The sequence below is a fragment of the Thalassophryne amazonica genome, chromosome 6, assembly GCF_902500255.1.
Source record: "Thalassophryne amazonica chromosome 6, fThaAma1.1, whole genome shotgun sequence".
Lineage (NCBI taxonomy): Eukaryota > Metazoa > Chordata > Actinopteri > Batrachoidiformes > Batrachoididae > Thalassophryne > Thalassophryne amazonica.
Window position 1 is genome coordinate 70,300,662 of NC_047108.1, and position 22,976 is coordinate 70,323,637.

General features: G+C 42.2%; 1 protein-coding gene across 1 annotated transcript in view; it reads right to left on the reverse strand.

Moving 5' to 3' along the window:
- The window catches only part of si:dkey-21c19.3 (sentrin-specific protease 1), a 34,210-nt gene extending 12,088 nt beyond the window's left edge, over positions 1 to 22,122 (reverse strand). Inside the window, 18 exon segments of the mRNA XM_034172431.1 lie at positions 8,036 to 8,115; positions 8,203 to 8,406; positions 11,756 to 11,818; positions 11,821 to 11,861; positions 11,864 to 11,888; positions 13,126 to 13,266; positions 13,370 to 13,454; positions 13,548 to 13,586; positions 13,794 to 13,857; positions 13,951 to 14,231; positions 16,911 to 17,029; positions 17,123 to 17,258; positions 18,476 to 18,680; positions 18,803 to 18,878; positions 18,954 to 19,126; positions 21,186 to 21,244; positions 21,391 to 21,481; positions 21,484 to 22,122. Of these exon segments, the coding sequence (XP_034028322.1) occupies positions 8,036 to 8,115; positions 8,203 to 8,406; positions 11,756 to 11,818; positions 11,821 to 11,861; positions 11,864 to 11,888; positions 13,126 to 13,266; positions 13,370 to 13,454; positions 13,548 to 13,586; positions 13,794 to 13,857; positions 13,951 to 14,231; positions 16,911 to 17,029; positions 17,123 to 17,258; positions 18,476 to 18,680; positions 18,803 to 18,878; positions 18,954 to 19,126; positions 21,186 to 21,244; positions 21,391 to 21,481; positions 21,484 to 21,508 (1,907 nt within the window). The 5' untranslated portion in view covers positions 21,509 to 22,122.
- Positions 22,123 to 22,976: the final 854 nt, after the last annotated feature.

Below are 22,976 nucleotides of genomic sequence, written 5' to 3' on the forward strand. Positions count from 1 at the left end.
GCCTTAAGAGTGTGCATATCATGAATGCTTGGTCTTGTTGGATTTGTGAGAATCTACTGGTACCTTGTAACCTTGTACCTTCCCATGTAACAATAAGAAATATACTCAAAACCTGGATTAATCTTTTTAGTCACATAGCACTACTATTATTCTGAACACTACTGTAGGGACATTTCATAGGAGCATGCATTCAAGATGGCGCGCACGGATGCAGCGGCTTTTAGCTCTCCAATTTGGTGCTTGTTTTTCTTACTTCTTGCGTGTATATTCTTCGAGTTTTGTAAAGCGACCCACAGCTTTAGCCGCCAGAACCTTATCGACCTCGGTCTGAGGTACAAACTGTCGGTTACGAGTGAATTCCACCAGTACCACAACATCCCGGAGGACATAGCGAGAACACCGGCTCGCCGTGGATTACCAGCCTGCCCAGCGGGTGGGGAAGGCGGCGTAGAGACAGGAAGCAGAAGCGAAGATTGTCGGTCCGGCTCTGAGCTAGGCTACATATACAACCACACAGGCCAGCATTACCGAGCCTCTTCCTCTCAAACGCCAGATCCATCACACACAAAACTGACGAATTGGAGCTACAGATGGCCACAAACAGCTTTGTGCAGAACTGCAGCGTTATTTTTCATCACGGAGACGTGGCTTTCACCCGCTGATCCCCGACGCTGCAGTCGAGCTAGCAGGTCGCACGCTACATCGGCAGAACAGAACCAGTGATTCGGGTAAGTGCAGAGGTGGGGGGGGCTCTGTGTTTATGTGAACCGCAAGTGGTGCTGTAGCAGCAGGGTCACTGACTCTCACTGTTCTCCTGATTTAGAGGTGCTGGCAGTCTCGTGCAGAACCTTTTTATTCTCCCAAGGGAGTTCACAGTAGTCGTGTTTGCTGTTTACATCCCACTCGATGCTAACGTTAGCACGGCCCTTAGCCTCTTGCTCGCCTGTGTAAATAAACAGCAGCTGGCCCACCCGGATGGCGTTTGTATTGTTGCTGGTGACTTCAACCAAGCGTGTTTAAAGACTGTGCTCCCTAAGTTCGTCCAGTACGTGAAGTGTTGCCACCAGAGGGGAAAATACTTTGGACCATGTTTACTCAAACATTAAAAATGCGTACAAAGTCACTCCCCTCCCCCATCTCGCTGCATCAGACCAACTGTGCCTGTCCCCCACCCCCACCTACACTGCCTGCTGAGGCGAACAAAGCCACAATGAAAAACTATCCAAACCTGGCCTGAGGGAGCGCTCTCCCAGCTACAGGACTGCTTCTCGCGGACTGGGATTTATTCTCCAGCCACAACCTGCAGGAGTACACCGACACGTCCTCTTTTACATTAAGAAACTGTGTTGATACTGTCACCGTCAACAAAAGGGTCAGGGTTTTTTCCAAACCAGAAGCCCTGGATGAACAGTGCAGTCCAGTCCAGTCCCTATTTAAAAGCCACAACACCGCATTTAAATCAGGGGACAGGGCCCTGTACAGCACGGCCAGGTCCGATCTGAAAAGAGGCATCAGAGAGGCCAAGGCTGCCTACAAGAAAAAGATAGAGGACCACTTCACTGTAAATGATCCCAGAAGGATGTGGCAGGGAATAAATCATATAACCAACTACAGAAGCAGCAACCCAGGAAATGCGGAATAAATCATATAACCAACTACAGAAGCAGCAACCCAGGAAATGCTAGGTCTGACGCCTCGCTGGCAGAGGAGCTGAACCGCTTCTTTGCCCGCTTCGAAGCAGACAGCAACTCCACACCCACCACACTCCAGCACTAGCACACTGACACTTCAGGAACACAAAGTGAGACGTGCGGTGAACCCAAGGAAGGCGGCCGGCCCCGATGGTGTACCTGGAAAGGTCCTGAAAGCGTGTGCTGACCAACTGGCTGGAGTTTTCACCTGCATCTTCAACCTGTCCCTGTCGCAGGCCATCATTCCACCCTGCCTCAAATCCTCCACCATCATTCCAGTCCCCAAGAAATCAGCAGTAGAGAGCATAAATGACTACAGGCCTGCTGCACTTACGCCTGTGGTCATGAAGTGCTTTGAAAGACTGGTCTCTCAGCAGATCAGGGCCTGCCTGCCTCCCATTCTGGACCCCCACCAGTTTGCCTACAGGGCAAACCGCTCCACAGAGGATGCTATCACCACAGCTCTCCACACCGCGCTGAGCCACCTGGAGCACCAGGGGAGCTATGTAAGGATGCTCTTCCGGACTTCAGCTCAGCCTTCAACCACATCATCCCGGAGATCCTGGTCCAGAAACTGACACATCTGGGAATCTCCACACCCATCTGCCAGTGGATTGCCAGTTTGTGAGGACTTCCTCACAAACCACCCACAGTCTGTGAAACTTGGCCCCCACCTTTCCTCCACCATCACACTCAGCACCGGTTCCCCTCAAGGCTGTGTACTGAGCCCCCTCCTGTTCACCCTTTACACACGACTGCTCTCCGACCCACCCCACAAACACCATCATAAAGTTTGTGGATGATACCACCGTGATTGGGCTCATCTCAGGGGGGGATGAGACCGACTACAGAGACAAGGTAAAACGAGTGACAGCGTGGTGTTCAGCTAACAACCTGCTGCTGAACACCACAAAAACAAAAGAAATAATCCTGGACTTCAGGAAGAACAGGGCTGACCCAGCCCGCTCTACATCCAAGGGGACTGTGTGGAGAGGGTCAGCTCCATCAGGTTCCTGGGAGTGCAGCTCTCCGACAGCCTCTCCTGACTGCCAACACCAGTGGTGGTGAAGAAAGCCCAGCAGCGTCTCCACTTCCTGAGGGTGCTCAGGAGAAACAATCAGGAGGAGAAGCTGCTGGTGTTGTTCTACAGAGCCACAATTGAGAGCATCCTGACGTACTGCATCACAGTGTGGTACGGGGGGTGCACAGCAGCAGACAGGAGAGCGCTGCAGAGGGTGATCAAAACGGCCCGGGGGATCACTGGTTGCTCTCTGCCCAGCCTGGAAGACATTGCCAGCTCTCACTACCTCAGCAGAGCTGCCAGCATCTGCAAAGACACATCCCACCGCAGCAACCACCTGTTGACCTACTACCCTCCGGCCGATGGTATAGGTCAATCAAATCTAGGACAAACAGAACAGACTCAGGGACAGTTTTATCCCCAGAGCAATCACTGCTCTGAACAAAAACAAATTGCTCTAATCTGCATTTTTCAAGTTTCTTGTGTAATTATCTATAAACCATGTGCAATATTCCTGTGCATATGATTCCACAGTTGTATATAATCTCATTTTACATTTTACTTGGTCCACATTTCATCTTATGTTTATATTAGTTGTACATATGAGGTCTGGTAGAAAAGTATCCGACCTTTTTATCTTTTTCAAAAACCATATGGATTTGAATCACGTGTGATTGCATGAGCCAAGCTTGAACCTTCGTGCGCATGCGTGAGTTTTTTCACGCCTGTCGGTTGCGTCATTCGCCTGTGAGGCAGCTTTGTGTGAACAGTGGTCCACCCCCCTTGTCAGATTTTTATTGTGAATAAATGTCTGAATGATTTGGAGCTTTGCTGCATCAATTTTTTCCAGAAACTGTGAGAGACCTCCAGGTGGTAACCATTCGGAAAATTCAACTGGCTTTGAGGGATGATTTTATGGGGATTACACAGATTAAAGAGTGCTTCCAGCCCGGTTTAAAGACCGCCCACAGCTGCTGAGAGCTTGCCGCGCTCCGAGCGCGATCGACCGGCTCAAACCCCGCTGAAACAACCAGATCTTTTCCAAGGTGAAGGCTTTGTTGATCCGGGATGTCGTCTGACTTACACAAAAATGGCAGGAGACGTGGACATCAGTACTTTTTCGGCACATTCCACTGTTAGTTTTTTTCATGGAAGAAAAGTGGATGGATGAGCCCCGTGCTGCTCATGGCGGCACAAAACCACCTCCGTGTTGGTCTCACAGGACGTCTTTGAGATGGCTTTCAGACGGCTGTCGGTGGGTTTTCAGTCGTGTGACTAACCGAGAATTGTGGATGAGCCTGGACATGCCAGAACATGTCCTGTGAGGCTTCATCACGGCGTTGCTTTGCGCCATGCGGCTCCACCGCGACACGCGGAAATTCCTCCGCACGTCTGTCTCAATGTGACAAAAAAGTGCTGATTCCACGTCTTCAGCAATTCCTGTGCTAGTCAGAGAACGTCTGGATAAAACACAGCGTCCAGTTTGGAAATGAACAGCACTTTCCACTGTTCCAGGAGTTTTTGTCATGGAAAGAGGAGCGGAGGAAAGAGGAGCGGAGGAATTCGGTGCGTCACGGCGGTGCCGCATGGCGCAAAGCAACGCCGTGATGAAGCCTCACAGGACATGTTCTGGTATGTCCAGGCTCATCCACAATTTCTCGGTTAGTCACACGACTGAAAACCCACCCGACAGCCGTCTGAAAGCCATCTCAAAGCCGTCCCGTGAGACCAACAGGGAGGTGGTTTTTGTGCCACACCATGAGCGGCACGGTGGCGCATCCGTCCGCTTTTCTTTCCATGAAAAAAACTCCTGTAACAGTGGAATGTGCTGAAAAAGTACTGATGTCCACGTCTCCTGCCATTTTTGTGTAAGTCAGACGATGTCCCGGATCAACAAAGCCTTCACGTTGGAAATGATATGGTTGATTCAGCCTGTCGACCGGCGCTCGGAGCGTGGCGCACTCTCAGCAGCTGTGGGCAGTCTTTAAACCGGCTGGAGCACTCCTTAATCTGTGTAATCCCCATAAAATCATCCCTCAAAGCCATTTGAATTTTCCGAATGGTTACCACCTGGAGGTCTCTCACAGTTTCTGGAAAAAATTGATGCAGCAAAGCTCCAAATCATTCAGACATTTATTCGCAATAAAAAATCCGACAAGGGGGGTGGGCCACTGCTCACAGGCAAATGACGCAACCGACAGGCGTGAAAAAACTCACGCATGCGCACGAAGGTTCAAGCCTGGCTGATGCAATCACACGTGATTCAAATGCATATGGTTTTAGAAAAAAATAAAAAGGTCGGATACTTTTCTAACAGACCTCGTATACTCTGAATAATTTACTGTTAAATTTCACTATCTTTAATTTTGGCTAAAAATTACTCGCACCACGGAAAGCCACCTTTTTGGAAAAATTACAATGACAATAAAGGCGATTCTGTATGAGAGACAAAATGACAAAAAAAAAAAAAAAAAAATCCAGGAAATCACACTGTAGGATTTTTAAAGAATTTATTTGTAAATTGTGGTGGAAAATAAGTATTTGGTCACCCACAAACAAGCAAGATTTCTGGCTCTCACAGACCTGTAACTTCTTTAAGAAGCTCTCCTGTCCTCCACCTGTTGCCTCTATTAATGGCATCTGCTGGAACTCGTTATCTGTATAAAAGACACCTATCCACATCCTCAAACAGTCAGACTCCAAACTCAACCATCTGTCGAAGGACACCAGGAAGAACATTGTAGACCTGCACCAGGCTGGGAAGAGTGAATCTACAATAGACAAGCAGGTTGGTGTGAATAAATCAACTGTGGGAGCAACTGTAAGAAAATGGAAGACATGCAAGACCACTGATAATCTCCCTCGATCTGGGGCTCCACGCAAGATGTCATCCTGTGGGGTCAAAATGATCATGAGAACGCTGTGAGCAAAAATCCCAGAACTACACGGAGGAACCTGATAAATGACCTGCAGAGAGCTGGGACCAAAGTAACAAAGGCTACACACTACTCAGAGAGGGACTCAAATCCTGCAGTGCCAGGCGTGTCCCCCTGCTTAAGCCAGTACGTGCCCAGGCCCGTCTGAAGTTTGCCAGAGAGCATATGGATGATCCAGAAGAGGATTGGGAGAATATCATGTGGTCAGATTAAACCAAAATAGAAGTTTTTAGTAAAAACTCAACAAGTCATGTTTGGAGGAAGACGAATGCTGAGTTGCATTCCAAGAACACCATGCCTACTGTGAAGCATGGTGGTGGAAACATCATGCTTTGGGGCCGTTTTTCTGCAAAGGGGACAGGATGACTGATCTGTGTTAAGGGAGGAATGAACGTGGCCATGTATTGTGAGATTTTAAGCCAAAACCTCCTTCCATCAGTGAGAGCATTGAAGATGCAACGTGGCTGGGTCTTCCAGCATGACAATGATCCCAAACACACCACTCAGGCAACAAAGGAGTGGCTCCGTAAAAAGCATTTCATGGTCCTAGAGTGGCCGAGCCAGTCTCCAGACCTCAAACCCATAGAAAATTTGTGGAGGGAGTTGAAAGTCCATGTTGCCCAGCGACAGCCCCAAAACATCACTGCTCTAGAGGAGATCTGCATGAAGGAATGAGTCAAAATACCAGCTACAGTGTGCGCAAACCTGGTGAACACTTACAGGAAACATGTGACCTCTGTCATTGCCAACAAAGATTATGTTATAAGTATTGAGCTGAACTTTGTTATTGACCAAATACTTATTTTCCACCATAATTTACAATCAAATTCTTTAAAATCCTACAATGTGATTTCCTGGATTTTTTTCCTCATTTTGTCTCTCATAGTTGAAGTGTACCTATGATGAAAATTACAGACCTCTTTCATCTTTCTAAGTAGAACTTGCACAATCAGGGACTGACTAAATACTTGTTGGCACTTGTTGGCCCACTGTACATAAGTATTTATAAATCTGAGGAAGGGTACAGAAACATTTCTGCTGCTTTGAAGGTCACAATAAGCACAGTGACCTCAATCATCTGTAAATGGATGAAGTTCAGATCCACCAGGACTCTTTCTAGAGCTGGCTGCCCGTCTAAACTGATCAAGTGGGGGAGAAGGGACTTAGGGAGGTGACCAAGAACTCAATGGTCACTCTGTCAGAGCTCCAGCATTACTCTGTGGAGAGACGAGAACCTTCCAGAAGGACAACCATCTCTGTAGCAATCCACCAATCAGGCCTGTATGGTAGAGTTGCCAGACAGAAGCCACTCCTTAGTAAAAGGCACATGGCAGTCCACCTGGAGTTTGACAAAAGGCACTTGAAAACTCTGAGACCACGAGAAAAAAATTCTCTGATATGATAAGACAAAGATTGAACTCTTTGGCGTGAATGCCAGGCATCATATTTGGAAGAAACCAGGCACCATCCCTACAGTGAAGCACAGTGGTGGCAGCATCAATGCTGTGGGGATGTTTTTCAGCAGCAGGAACTGGGAGAGGAGTCAGTATTGAGGAAAAAATGAATTCAGCAATGTACAGAGACATCTTGGATGAAAACCTGCTCCAGGGCAGTCTTGACCTCAGAAAAATCAGATGGCAAATTTTGATGGCATTAGTCCACTAGACCTTGGTCCAAAGGAGTTTAGTTAAGCAGAAGTAAACCATAGGCTAATGCAGCTGAGACACAAGCCAATGTCTGATCATAGAAGTGAAGACGTATGATGTTCGAAGGCCATGAAAAAAAAATAAATAAATATAAATGTCAATAAATATACATTGCAGCACATCTAAGGACATTAATTTATAGCAGCTTCATCACATTCCTAATGGTTTCCTAAAGCAGTGAGCGCTAACTTTGCTATGCTCAGTTATTGCAGAAAACCTGCAGGTTCTGCTGCTTATTTAAGTTGCAGCTTTGGTGAGAAATGGAACTTAGAGAAGTTTGATGACCACCGTCAGACAGCAAGTCCCTTCTGCCTCTCCCTTGTTTTCAATCTGGGCTGCCACAGTGTTAGACACCTGATCCAAACACTACAGCTACAAATCCTAAAACACTGATGTTTAGTAGCAACTTCATAATCAACAATACTGCAGAGACACAGTGCACATGAGAAATTCAAGTATAATCAGTGCTAAAAGTGGTTTTGAGACTCTGCTCAGTCACTCAAAAGGGCAGAATTGGTGTAGAACTTAACACAAGCTCAGCTGTATGACAACGCAAATGTTCAATGCAAAACAGAGCCTTAAAAAAAAATAAATAAAAAGCACTACCAGTATCAGCCCAAATACTGACTGGTAACTGGACATCTCTACATTTAATATGACAAATCTGAAAGTGAAACTTACAGCAATAACCTGCAGAGACCATCATCACTGCCTCCCATAGAGTCAAAGTACATTATAGTCTTTTTGCGGAAATCCACCACCTGAGAGAGATAATTAAAAATAAATAAATAAATACATATATGTAAAAAGGTTTGCTACTTTGATAATGATGGTCAGTAAGAACTCACAGAGAGACACCAATGCACCCCTGAGTGGACGGGAACCAGCAGGATATCCAAAGAAAAGATGTCCATTTTTTTGGTCCAGCGACGGACAGCAGAATAGCCACTGCTGCGCAGCTTGGGGTAGAAAAAAGTGTTGAATGTATTCACGGATGGCAGACTGGAGTCCTTACTGCGCTCCACCAGCAGGTTCATGTAAAAGTTGATCACCTGAGACAAGGCAAGAGAGATGATTTCAACTGGCGGGCACAGTAGCCAAAAAAGTTAGCTTCGATAACCGTTAAACCACAACTGAAAAGTTAACTTTTATAAAGCCAAACGGATAAATTCCTAAAAAGTTTAGCGGAAGTTACAGAGAAAGGCTAAACCAATAACTTTCAGTATTGACTTCAGTACACGCCAGCTACTGACAACGAGTCAGCGCTTCTGTCTCAGGTCGACCTTCTCTCAGCAAAAGAGACCTGGTGATCAGATTGGGGGGGGGGGGGGTAAAATTTCTCTTCACACCATACAGACCTGCCAGTCAATTCACTGGAGTCTTGCACAGGCACACAGTTGACTTATGGTTAGAATTTTAAACAAACTAATTGCAGACCAAGTTATTAAAATTAACATCACGTCTGTCGTTTTACAAAGTGAAAATATCAGCTATGTGTTTTTATTTTAAGTAATGCACTAATTTTGAAGGTTTTAGCGTTTAGACACACATGCCGCATTGCATTTTGGATACAATTAGTTTCTGACATCAGTGGTGGCTGGTATGGGTATAACACACAAAGTCTTAGTTTGGGTCCTTGTGGTGGTTTTAATACATAAGTCTGTATTTGTAATATGGTCCTATTTCCATTTGTAAAGAAAAAAGGCAATTTGAAAACTGAAACATTCTGTTAAGTCCATCAGTTTTAGCAAATGTGTGGCTGCGCTAACTGCCACGGAATACTGCCTCAATTATTGGTAACTGTGTGTTATACCTACCAGCCAAATGGCCTGTTATGTGTGTGAAGAGAATAGAGATGGGTATCGAGCACCGATTCCTTTCGGGTATCGTTAAGAAATGATTCTGATCCACCGACATCAATCAGCTTTTTGCCTAACGATTCTGTTATCGGTCCTTCAGAGTAGGCCGTTGTTTTTGGGGGGTGTTTGTCAGGAAAATTCTCATTTCTCTACATTGATTGCAGGACCCAGCAGCAGGTCCGTAATCAACTGTTCTGCAGCACGGCTTTGCTTGAATCCTTGAACCAATCGAAGCAGTGGTTCGCAGATTGAAGCTTCGATCTATTGCTTTGTTTATTCATTCTTTCTTTCGCTTAATTTTCGCCCGCTAAAACCCTAAAGAGCATATGTCTGTGAGTATTAGTTACCTTTTTTATGTTAAACTGACCTTTTATGGTCTTCTGAAACAGTTTGATGTATTTTAGAACTTAAAAACGGAGCGATGGTAACGCGGTTAGCATGTCTGGCATTTTCAATGTAAACGTTAGCATTAAGCGTTGCAGCTGTCATCATGTTCGGGTGCATTTGTTCTTCAAATTGTAATATTTTTTATATTTATTTTTGTTTATATATTAATAATCTAATGATTATATTATACAACATATACTTATTATATACAATTTTAGAGAAAGAGACAAAAAGAACCTGAATAGAAACACAACAGAAAATATAAAACCAACTACAATGAACATACATAAATAAATACCTAAATACATATATACAAAAATAAATGTTTCCTGTGAACACCTAGTGACTCTTACACCTCCCTTTCATCCCTGTCTTAAGTTTAATGACAGTTTGTTTCAGTCAAACCATATTTTCAATGTGTTAATTTTCTTCCAGTGATTTCCTCCAGAACTATCTGCCAAGCTAGAAAGCTGCTGCTCTTAGTAAGAGCAGAATACTACTGGAATTAATATGAATAAGGAAAGCTGTTTTTTTTTTTTTTTTTTTCCCTCACCTAAATGGATGCTGCACTCACTCCAGTTTATCGTCTGGAATAGTCCTAGATTGCATTTTCAGAGCTTCTAGAATTGAAACATTTTCGGTGCAGGTGGTGGGGGTAATTTTGGGTTTCAGCTTTTTTTTGTTTTTCAACACTTTCATCCCTGAATATGTCAATCGTGAGTCACTGTTTGTGCGGATTAAAGTTACTATCTGGGACTCCTGTCTTGTTGCGAGAAAGAAACGGAAATCGTCCTCCGTTCTGTTCACCACAAGCTCCAAACGCTGCGCGGCTCTCTGCCAAGTCAAGTGTAGAACGATAGAATACAGTCTGAATTAATAATTGCAAAGCGAAACACTGTTTTGTTATGTCCAGAGATCAAGGATACAGTGACCAATTCATATTTATTTACTTTAAGACTCAATGAAATACATAGAAAACCTGTAAAGCCTACTTTTAGTACAAAATTAATGAGGTATTGATAAGGGAATCGATAAGGAATCGGATCGATAAGCAGAATCGATAATGGCATCGATAGATAAAATCTTATCAATACCCATCCCTAGAAGAGAAATTATCTTTTTTTCCCCATCCGTCTTCCTTTCTCTCTGGTAGTCAGCTCTTCTCTGCCTGCAAAGGATAGAGCTCTACCATTCATGGCTGTCTGTCTGCTACAAAACATGTAACAGACAGGCACTAAAATCTCTGATTTCAGACTTTACAAATGTTTTTGACTGTTAAGCTTTATTCGCTATGCCCGCAAAAATATGCTAGCGGTCTAAAGTTAACTCAATTTATCAGAAGCTAATTGGTCAGCTAATGGCTTTCAAAGTCATTGAAAGCTAATCCGCTAATGAAATGTAGCTTCAATAATTATGGTTGCGCATTAGCGGAACTGTGCCCACCACTGATGATAGTGGCCACGAGGACCCTGGCGATTAGCAACAAAGCGTCATAAGCAAAGGGTCCATTTTTATAAAACTGTCACAGAGCAGGCTAACAGCACGGAGGTGAGGGTGGTGGCTAGGGTGACCACATGTCTCACTTTGATGTGTTTTATGATCTGACAAATTGTCTGATCATAAAACACTGCAAACCATGGAGCCTGACTGCCAACAACGTTGGACTCCATCACAGTTTGCGAAAGATAACGAAAATGCTGGACTGTCTACACAAAGTGGGACATCTGGTCACCCAAATGGTAAAAAGTACATTTGTGTGCTGGTTTATGTGTGGAATCCGGTTCAAACCCCATCCCTGCTGCATTTCTCCAAGTAATGTGGAGTTGTGTCAGGAAGGACATCAGGCATAAAACTTGTGCCAAATCCACCTTGGATCTGCTGTGGTGACCCCGAGTAAAAACAAGGAAGCAGCGGAAGGACTTAATTTTTATTGCATGCCACCATAGTGTAGGAGGTTCACATCTGTTTCACACTGTCCTCACCAGTTATCAGACTCCAGTTACTTTTTACACTTAGTTACTGAAATTCTGCAGATCCACTCTGACTCCATTAATTCTGTGCTTGGCCTGCCTAAAACAGGGGAACTTGATGCCAAAATTGTGACCCTCAGGCAATTTCTTGACAACCCCCTCTCCCCCCAACAATGTGTACCCACCTCATCATTAAGCCAGTTGAGATGGCTGAGAGTCTGTAATGTCCTTTCGTGTAAGTTTTTGGCCAAAAACCTTCACTTAACACTTCATCAGGATCATCTCCTCTCGCACCCGGTTCACCTCAGCCTCCATCAACTTCAAACACATTAACAAACAGTTAATGCAGATGTAAATGTAATTTTTCAGTTTTGTATCTTTCTAAGGGGTTCATGTGAGTCTTATGGGCCTGCCACACCGTGACGATTTAAACAGCATATGCCGTGTGATGAAAAATCTGGCAAATGCGCTAGCTACACTGAATAAGTTTATGCACCTGTCACACCATGCAATTTAGCCAGTGTATCCCAACAGCTCTATTTCCACCAAGTGGTCCGGGTCGGTACGGCACGGTATGCAATGGTCTGGGTTGGAACGTTAAGTCTGGCTTGGTTTGAGTTTCCACCACCAACAGAACCCTTTGTTGGTAGGCGGAGCATGCAGATGTTGACATGCACAGAGAGTGCGTATGCTTTTGCATGGCCTCACCCCTCCACACGGAGGCCAAACTGAGGTCATTTTTATTTTAATTTCACTTTATTTTTTGTCTTGGTGGATCACGGGATTTATTTTCATTGTATGCAGAATGCTGAAGAGTCGACTGATGCCTGTGATAAACGCTGACGTGAATGAATGAGGCGCTGTGACTCTTCCAACTTTTAAAATAATTGTCTTGTTACACTATGTGGATAAGTTTTCGTCAGGCTGTGATGATAAATCAGACTGAAACAATGTTAATAGGTAAGATTAATACTTTATTCTTACTATGTGTATGAATGATTTTAGTATTTGGAACAGTTCAAACAGTTTGCATGAGGACTGCAGCTTTCAGTTGTTGAGCCAATCAATGGACAGCATCAATGGATGCATTTCAACTTCAGTAATGTACAAGAAATGTGTGTCACCAATCGCATAATACCCCTACAACGTATGGCATGCGTATGAGTGATGTATGAGACATAAACTCGCATGCCCAAAATTTTCAACAAACTCGTCATACTATGACATACCAGTGTGCTTCAACGTACTCTTAACTTATACAAACTTACCCATGACATATTAGACGTATGCCAGCGTATTTTTTTTTTTTTTACATTGGCATTCAGAGGCTAAAGTGTCAAGATGTGACGGGCCTTTAAGATGGTCACCTGAGGAGCAGCTCTGACTACTTTACATTAGTTACAAGAAAACATCAAACTCAAATAAATCTCAACTCTACATCAATGCTTCATTCAAAAAAAAAAAAAAAAAAAAAAAAAAAAAAAAAAAAAGCAGATAATATGAAGGAAAATGATGAAGACTGTAGGCATCACAATACAACAGACAAAAACCAGACCTCTGTGAGTGCAGGAAATTCTGGTTTTTCTTCCAAAGGTTTTGGTTCTTCTATGACAAGTGTCAAAGGAACTTCTTTCTCCAAAGGAACACGAACACGGACCTCCACTTCTGGCCTATGTTGCCCTTCTTCAGACAAACGCTGAGAAACAACAACACCTGATAGGTTAATGGAACAACAAGAGAGAAATCTGATAAAATTACATTTGAACCAAAACAAAAAAGGGTTCAGTTCTGAAACATACCTGCCCTCGCAGTTGTGCAGCCAAGATCTCCTGCCTTCTATTTGTCTCCTTCTTTTCTCGTGCTCGAGAGTCATACATACTACTCCTACAACAAAATGTATTTTCCCATTATTGTAGCTCAACAGTTTGTGGAAAAATAGACTATTTTTGTGATTATATGAAAGGAAATTATCCTTACAATTCTCTGATCCATAATTCAGCTTGGAAATATGGCACGCTGTAATGACAGAAAAAGTATCTTTATTCAATGTGTGTGCAAGTGAGAATCCCCAAATATCCCCCACCAAATGCCCCAACCAACAATTTTTCCCCTGCTGAGCTCAAATTTTTTGAGAAAAAAAAAAAAGAAAGAAAAAAGGTATGGGAACAAAAGGACCCCTGCAACACCAAATAATTGCTGTGCCTAACCCGAACAAAAGCTAACCTTGAGATGTCTTGTTTTTTACCCTTTTGCTCCTTCACAAATATTACAGATTCGCCATCATGAGCTGCAAGAAGACAAAAGCCATCACCAAATACAATAAAATATTCAATATACTACATATTCTCTAATTGGAAGAATGAGAGGGTGAGAATGTTACCTGATGACTGAGTGTCCTGAGAAGAGGCATCTTGCAGAGTGGATGGTGAAGGGGCTGACATGATGGCATCTGTTCTACTGGACACAAGTTCTGTGTCCAAAGACCACATCTGGTTCCCTGATCTGCTACAGGCCCCCATTGGGCTAGGAATGTTGCTGGAACTCTGGCTTGAAAATTCCCGTGGACTGGGAGGGCTGCTGGGGTCCCTCAGATGTTCCCCCTGCTGATCCGCCAAGGGACGAGAATTGCAGCAGTCGCGGCTGGTGCTGAGGAAGCTGGTGCTGAAGAGAAAGCAAGAGGTGAGCGGGTATAAGAAAATGAGCAGTTGGCTGGCAGACACACAATGTCAAAGGATCAGTTCCAAACAACTGACATGTAATGTGATTTCAAACTCACTCGGCATACAATATATGGGAAAGGGCTCAAAGTGAAAGAATGAGGGACATTTGATGGTAGTTATGTAACCACCACATGCCCCAAGTATCCCTCTGCCAAAGCATAACTACGAACGTAGCCATTTATGCTTTGGTTTGTACAAATTTATTATATTGTTTTACTATTCATTTATTTCACTTAAGGGTCATGGAGGAGCTAACGCCTGTCTCAATGGAAGTGTTACCATTGTGCTATAAAAAAAAAAGTTAAAACTTGGTTATAGTAATGAATGGTTGAATCTCAGCCCTTCTTAAGCTGGAGGTAAAAATGGGCTAAGAATAAGCAGGGTTTCATTTTTTAAACAACCATCAGCTGGAGTGTAATAACTACAGGAGCATTACACTGCTCTCTCTACCAGGACAGGTGCTTGCGAGGATTATTCCAAAATTTCAGTTACTAAGTATAAAAAGTAACTGGGCTCTGAAATTTTGGGGTCTGATAACTGGTGTGGACAGATGTAAAACAGATGTGAATATCCTATGTTGGGCTGTCAGTGCTCAATATGACAGTTATAAAGATGGACCTCTCAAGCTGCTATGAAGTTTTTCATCCAAATATTTATTGAATAAATTTACACTTCCTCATGGCATTATACAAGTTACATATAGCTAGTTGAAAGTAGGGATGGGACCGATCCAATCCCTACCCGATACCGACATAATTCAGAAAATACAGATCCAACCCAAGACATTTTCCGATACCGGAGAAGAGCCACTGTGAATCCTCTCAACTGCTGTTTGCTCTCTGCTTGTTTACTGCCAAGCGGGAGGAGGGGAGGTTTTTGAAGCCAGACTGTTTGATAGAGCTCTCTTCAGCAATGTTCTAGCTGCGGTTAGTGGCAAATTTCTGCCCGGCTCTTGTATTCAAATTGTCTGTTTGTCAAGCACGGATTTTCCAAAACATTAACTGAATTGTTGTTGAAAATGTGTGCTAAAAAGTTAGCCACTTCATTGTCCCGAGACTGTAAAATGCTATGAAAAGCCAGCTCAGTGTGTAGCTGAGAAAGTGTTGAACAGAGATTCTGTCCGCTGAAAGGGAAAAAAGTCTCAGTTAAAATCCCGTGTGTGAGCGTTGATGTTGATGCACTAATTTTACAATTGAAAGGCTTCGTGTTTCCAAAAGTTCAAAGTTTGTGCAGCATGAACACAGCTAGAAAGAAAAAGAGAGACGGAGGGAGCGAGAACGAGAGTAAACGAGAGACATAAAGAGAGGGAGACAGATAGAGAGAGGGAGAGAAAAAAAGAGAGACAGATGGCTTAATTTTTACTCTAACACTTGCGTTGACAATGTAAACATATGTCTCCCCATATTAATGAAGCTCCACTGAAATTTACAATTCAGAAGGAGAGAGAGAGAGTGCCGTCTTTTCCTCTTTATGTCTATAAAAAAAAAAATACAAGTACTTAATTCTTTCACCCAAAACTAGCCTTTCATCTTAGATGCACCTTCTGGCAAATTGTAGCTGAACTTTCAGGTCTCCTTTTAAGAAAATCCTCATATAATCATCAACAATAATGATAACAATATTAAAGCAAACAGAGCTCTGGTATCGGATTGGAAAAGTATTGTTATCGGCAGACATCCAAATTCAAGTACTGGGATAGGATGTGAAAAAAATAAAAAAAAATAAAAAATTGTGGATTGGTGCATCCCCACTTTTCATTTGCACATTTATTACTGTGAATTATTCAGTGTTTAGCGTATATCTATACATGCCGTACAGAGAGAGTGCAGCTCAAACTGAAGGCAAATTCCTTGTATTCTGTGTATACTTGGCGAATAAAGGCTCTTCTGATTCTGATATTTTTAATTGAAATGTCAGAAAACATGAATCACATCCTACTTTGTATGTCTTGGCATTTTTAAGACTTCTGAAAGTTTGATTTGCGATAAGAGTGGCACTGTGGCTTCGTGTTTAGCACTGCTGCCTCACAGGAATAAGGTCATAGGATTGCTTCCCACCTGGGCCTTTTTGTGTGTAGTCTGCTTGTTCTCCTTGTTGGTTCTCTCTGGATGCTCCAGCTTCCTCCCATGTCCAAAGACATGCAGGTTAGGTGAACTGGGAAGTTTAAAAATTGACCATAGCTGTGAATGTGTGTCTATGTGTAGCTCTGTGATAGACTAGCATCCTGTCCAGGGTGTACACCGCCTCTCGCCCTGCGATTCCTGGGACAGGCTCTAGCCCCCCAGTGACCCTTAACTGTAGTAAGGAGGTAGAGCAAATGAATGATTTGAGATTTTAATATAAAATATGATGACATTATTAGATTAACAAATTCAATGCCCTTTGAGACTTTTTATGTATCTGCAGGAACCATGACAAAAACATTTAATTTCAATGCAAGTTACAAGAATTTTTTCGCCACCCAATGAACCACATTTTTACTACTACAGATAAATATATGTTCCTGTGGAGCCTGTACTATTCCCTTTAGAGAGAGAAAAAGTAGCATATGATTACTCTATAGTAACAACTGGATCAAAACTGCAATTTGTAAATACACTGCAACTGTACGGATACGTACAAATCCCTGTGTGACCTCACAATGCCATGTGAGCTGCCGTTGTGTAGAAAAGATGACTGACCACCAGAGACCATGGTCAGAAGTTGCCTGTAGACCTCCTTCTCTTCCTCACGAACAGACTAAAGCAACAGAAAACAATTAGGAGTTCAAAAAGGAAATCAAACAACTGAATTAAGATAATCAAATAAAGTGGTATAGTCCTGCTGTCTGACCTCCTGTGCTGTGCAGTGAGGCCTGGTCCTATGTATTCGACCTGATGATGTGCTGTGTGTTGGGCTCTGCACCATTTTGATGGGAAATGTCTTTTCATACATGCTTGTGCAGGAACTGCTTGTTGAGTCCCCTCCACTAAAACCACAGAAAATTTATTTGTTAAGTAAAGGTTCATATTGCATAATGATTAAGGGTGTAACGATACATGTATTTGTGAACAGTTTCGGTACGGGATGTTCGGTTCGGTACAAAGCTGTGCACGGGTGAGTTCACATTGTGTGTGTTTACATTCAGTGTTGCCAACTTAGCGACTTTCTCGCTACATCTGGTGACTTTCCAAACCCTCTTGATGACTTATTTTCTCAAAAGCGACTAGTGACAAATCTAGCTACTTTTCCTGGTGTTACTGGAGACTTTTATGATGTTTGGCGACTGAAAGTGAAAGTCTCTGTTGTCACTGAGCGGCAGCGAGTCTCCACCTCCTCTGCAGCGCTGCATCTGTAAAGCACTGAGCGGAGGGATAGCTACAATCCTCCTCACTCAGTGTCGCTTGGCCTACTGACCTTGTTTGCTGCACTGTGATTAAATAGTCCCCAGACTTTGAGAAGTTATTTTATTTTAATAAGTGATGGCCAATTATAATGGCAAAATAAATAAACAAAGCAAGAATCAAGTTTATTTGTGGTTCTAAATATTTAAGGTGGGTTTTATTCACTTTTTTTGCCTCTCCCACAAAGTTTTGTTTACAAAACTTTATTCAAAAAGATATATTAAACATTAAATGAACAGTTAATAGAAAGAGATAGAAAATAAAATAAATTGTACAAAAATAAAGGGATTGTTTAACATTAATTCTCTTTAAAAAAAAAATTCCTTAGAGTGTGACAGTTTTGGAAAAGTTAATTTCTCTGGCAAAAAATATGAAGGAAGAATAAAACTGAACAGGGCTTCATGCTGGAATTGTTGTGCTGCGCTTTACTTGTGGAAAGGTTTTGTTAAAAGCTGTTTACTAGGAATGTATTTTTATAATATTTCATACATTTGTTGTTTATTTGAGAACATTTTATTTAACTTATTACCAGGCAGCACTTTGCAATTATTTTATTTTCCTGTTTGTATGTTACAATAAATTGTTAGTTTAAACAAGCAAATTTAGGTTTTCCATTTTGTTCCCATACTGTACTGAAAATAAACCGAACCGTGATCTCAAAACCGAGGTATGCACCGAACCATGATTTTTGTGCATCGTTACACCCCTAATAATGATGCAGCATCACACAACACAAAGCAAACATTTATACACTGCATACAAGTATTTCCAAGAAGAAGAAACCGTACTGCAGTAAGTCTACCTTGATGCAGATGTTCCGTGCAGTCGGAGATTTAGGGGCCTGCCTAATCGTGGAAAGGGAAGCAGTTTGGGAGGCTGTGTGAAGGAGGCTGGCAAGTTAACAGAGTGTCCATTGGTTTTTGATACTTCACGATGTGCTAGACTTAAACACGCTTGTCGCCGACAGACTTTTGACCCTATTATGGACTTCTCATTTCGGAGCAGTTCTGGAGTTGGGGGGGAGGAAGCACAGTTCAAGTCAAACTATAAGAAAGAACTTTATGACATGAACTTAAGTCCAGTCGCATTAATGCAAAAGGTTACCAAATGCATGAAATACTACTCTTACCCGATTTAGATGTTTTCCACTCCAAAGTCGTCGAGGGAGCAGCAAACATTTCATCCATAGAGTTCTTCTCAACAATCTAACAACATTCATACACAAGCTATTTTAGTCAACAGAAATCAATTTCAGTGTGGTACATTTGCATATTTCTTACCTGCCTCCCTGCCCAGGTTGCTGCTGATGTTGATGGCTGTGGTTCTCCAGGTAGAGAAGGAGGGAGTATATTTCTCAAGGTAGGGCTCACACTGTTCTTCATCCATGCCGCCACACTGGAACTATGGTTTTTGACCCCTTCAGCTGCAATCTTTACTGTATCGATTAGATCTCCTACACAAAGAGAAAAGGTGTTATATTATCCACTCCAAGCAAGCTGTATTTAAAAGGAACTATGCAACATTTTTACATTAATTTTACAGTTTCAAAGTAATTATAAATTGCTAAACAGCTTGTACTGATGGTTTTCTGAGGAAGAAACCTCAAACAGACCAGACTCAGAGAGATGACCCAATGCTTAGGCCATTCTAACAGTAATGATTTTTTTTTTTTTTTTTTTTTTTTTTTACACCAACTGTCACAGCGGAAGGACTACCACAATAAGGCAATTCTGGGTCTCAGTACGTGTGGTGCATGCTGTGCTGGTTGAAAGTTCACGACTACCCAAAACACACAACAAGGGACGTAAATATTGCAACATAAATCGTGAAGATCTTGACAGCTGGAAAGCTGATGTTTTGAAAGAACTTAGTAAAAACCACGACTACAAAATTGGCGCAAAGCTGAAAAAGAACCTTTGGCCATACCTTATGCAAATCACACCACAAAATGCCCTGTAGTACTAACGAAAGAAGACAAATGGGAAGCCGTTAAAGTCTTTACTGACATTTGAAGTTGACAATTCCCAATCCATTACAAATGTCAGATGGTTGGGAAAACAAGACATCAGCATCAAGCAAATGGCCCCCCTGCATGTACGTACACTATATTAATAAGTATCTCATACAAAAAGATGAGGGAAATTTCTATGGTCATGAAACACACACAAGGCATACAGACTGAGACCTGTCCATTTCCAGGTTTTTTGTTATATCACGTCTATGTTATGTGTCCCTTGAGATATATATATATATATATATATATATATAGTAAACAGCTCACTGTACTTCATGCTATTACACTATAGTTATCAGATCGACGCGGTAGTATACCATCATATATAGACATTACATTATCAAATATTTGGCTGGGTTTATTTGGATATGTAACAGACAAAAGTAAAAATAATAATAAATTACTAATTTAGTCCACTCAGCACATCCAGGAACTCGCAATTCCCTTGAAAAAGTATGTAAGAGGTACAATAGATTGCAAATACAATGTGTGGTCCCTTATTTACACTCATGTACTGGGCAAACTTGTTTCCACTTTTACAGCCCACACATATAGCTATGACAACTGGCTTCGGAACAATGTGGACCTGACACACTGCTTTAACACTGCTTAAAAATGCTAACTATAGGAGCAAGATATAAATGTACCACACACTCGAGTAATGCGGCTTTGTTTACTAAAGTGCGTAACCGTGAACTCTGACCAGAATATTTGGCACTGTCACGGCGGATGCGTGTTGATAGTGCTGCTTTGGCTTATTTGTCAGCTCCATGATGCCAATATTGACTGCTGTTGTCAGGTATTGCATGAAAAATAAGCAATTACAGATTCAAAAACAAGCCCAGTGTTGTTACGCCATTTTTAGCCTCAATATTAACATGTTAAAAATATATTAAACTGAAGCCACTTGTAGTTTGTGGGGTTATCAGAAGGGTGAATCATTTACATGATTTTATTAATGTGAGGCTGTGAACATAATATGACAATTGATACACTGGGGAAAAACAGTGCCCATGCATGGTGGGGGTGGGGGGTGTCATTTGCCAGATTTTCACTACCAAGCAACCAATCTTTAAAACAAGCCAAAAAACCTCTGCAACCTGCTATTTTAAAACTTCCTCCCCAACTGACTTGTAAAGAAAAAAGTGTACTTGGCAACTGAGTGACACAATTCTCTAACAACATCTGACATTCCTACAGAAAGTGGGTCATGGCGTCTTGTCGAGGTATTCCAACCCACATGGATCAAAATCATTTCCAGATCATGCGACTTTTGATCATACTGGTGAGATAAGACTGTGAATTGTTTATCTGAATACAAAGTAAGCCAACAAACTTTCTGTGGTCTCCCCCCGCCCCCAAAAAATTCCTGCCATGACAAATGGTTAAAAAAAACAAAAGGACTACACATTTAAATTCAACTCACTGGTTATTTAACAGAAGTCCCACTGTCAACTGCACCATAATGTAATGCAAAGTGAGTGAATGTGCAAATTACCCATTCGAGATTTCTTTACGGGTATGTCATCCTGGCTGACGTTATGTCCGTCTTCCAAACTTAAGAAAAAAGATCAGTAGCACAATTAATGGTAAGTACCAACTTACACAAATAGAGACATCAGTTAGGCTATTAATAAAACAGTGGACGGTCAGACTAATCACTAAAGCTTATTGTTAAATAATAAATATTTCCAAACTCGTACCATTGGTTGGGTCTCTTCCTCCTCATCGCTCCATCTCTCGGAGCATCCTCCGCAGCTGGCACACCGTTGCGAAGATTGCCAAAACTTGTTCAAACCATTCGTAGATTTTATTCAGCATTGCGTCAACCTCTTCTAAAATAAGACCGTTGGTTTCACGTTTAAACACCCTGGTTGCTTTCAGCCCGTCCTGTCAATCAAACCCAGCGAACCTAAACCAAGTCACCCAACTAACACAGGTGAGCTCAGGCTTTTTCAACGCTCAACGCGAGCCACACAAATCAGCGGAAGTTTTACAGAAAACCAGCCAAATGTCAGCCTAGTTAGGCGAGAAACAGGTAAGTTTCTAAGCTAACACGCGACGCTAGCTACCTTGATAGCTAACGCTGTTAGCCGTGCGGCTAATTTATGAAAGTTGGTATAAGTTCTACCAGAAGGCGATAAGCCGCACCAACACTACCGAAAACAGAGTTTGCATTGTGCCCCACACACTAATTTCAACAAATAAGAAAAACACGACATGTAACAGCATATAAATTCGTTGAATATTAACATCTCCCGCTTCTTCCTCATTTAAAACCACAACATGGCTGAACTAGACGTTCTACCATCGCAAAATGTCATTGGACGACTGGTGAAAACTTGAGTGTTCTCTACATTTATTGGTTGACGGCCGACAGAGATGAAAGCGCCGCCGGACATTGATTTGACCAAATTTTCATGTATCCTACATGTAAAAACTTTATTCGGCTCCGTCCGTTTTTTTCACATTTAGCAATTATGAAAGCATAGAGTTCTTACTTTATTTCAGATTATTCTTTTAGTTGTAAAAACAAAGCCATTCATGTGAGATTTCAGGTTATGGATTTCGATTTCGTCAAGCTTCTAGAAACTTTTATAACTTGTATTTTTAGGTTAACCTTTCTCTCAGATTTTGTACTCTATGTGGACTACCACTATCTATAGATATGTATGTGTGTGTGTATGTATGTGTTAGTGTGTGTGTGTGTAACTTTTGTAACGCAGGTCAGTCTCAGTATTTAACACATATGATCTCTCTCTGAAGACATGGAACTTTGTGTAAATCTTCATGTGCTATGTTCTGCTTATGTTCTGTGTAGGGGAGGTGATGGTCTAGTGGTTAAGGCGTTGGGCTTGAGACCAGAAGATCCTCTGTTCAAATACTACCCTGACTGGAAAATCACTAAGGGCCCTTGGGCAAGGTCCTTAATCCCCTATTGCTCCCCATGTGTAGTGAGCGCCTTGTATGGCAGCACCCTGACATCTGGGTGAATGTGAGGCATTATTGTAAAGCGCGTAGAGCGTCTGATGCAGATGGAAAAGCGTCATATAAATGCAGTCCATTCTGTCAAGTTTCATTATATCCACAAGTGGTTTTACAAGGAAATGGTAAGATCAAGATCTGTCAAACACTAAAGTCCAGTTAGAGGCAGATCCAGGATTTTGTAAAAAAAAAAAAAATTACTGAATTTTTAGGTGCTATTTCCTGCATTTTGGCGCATATTTTACCACAAAATACACCACAGAGAAAAGAAACTTTCTAACCTGTTTTTTATTCATTTGAACAT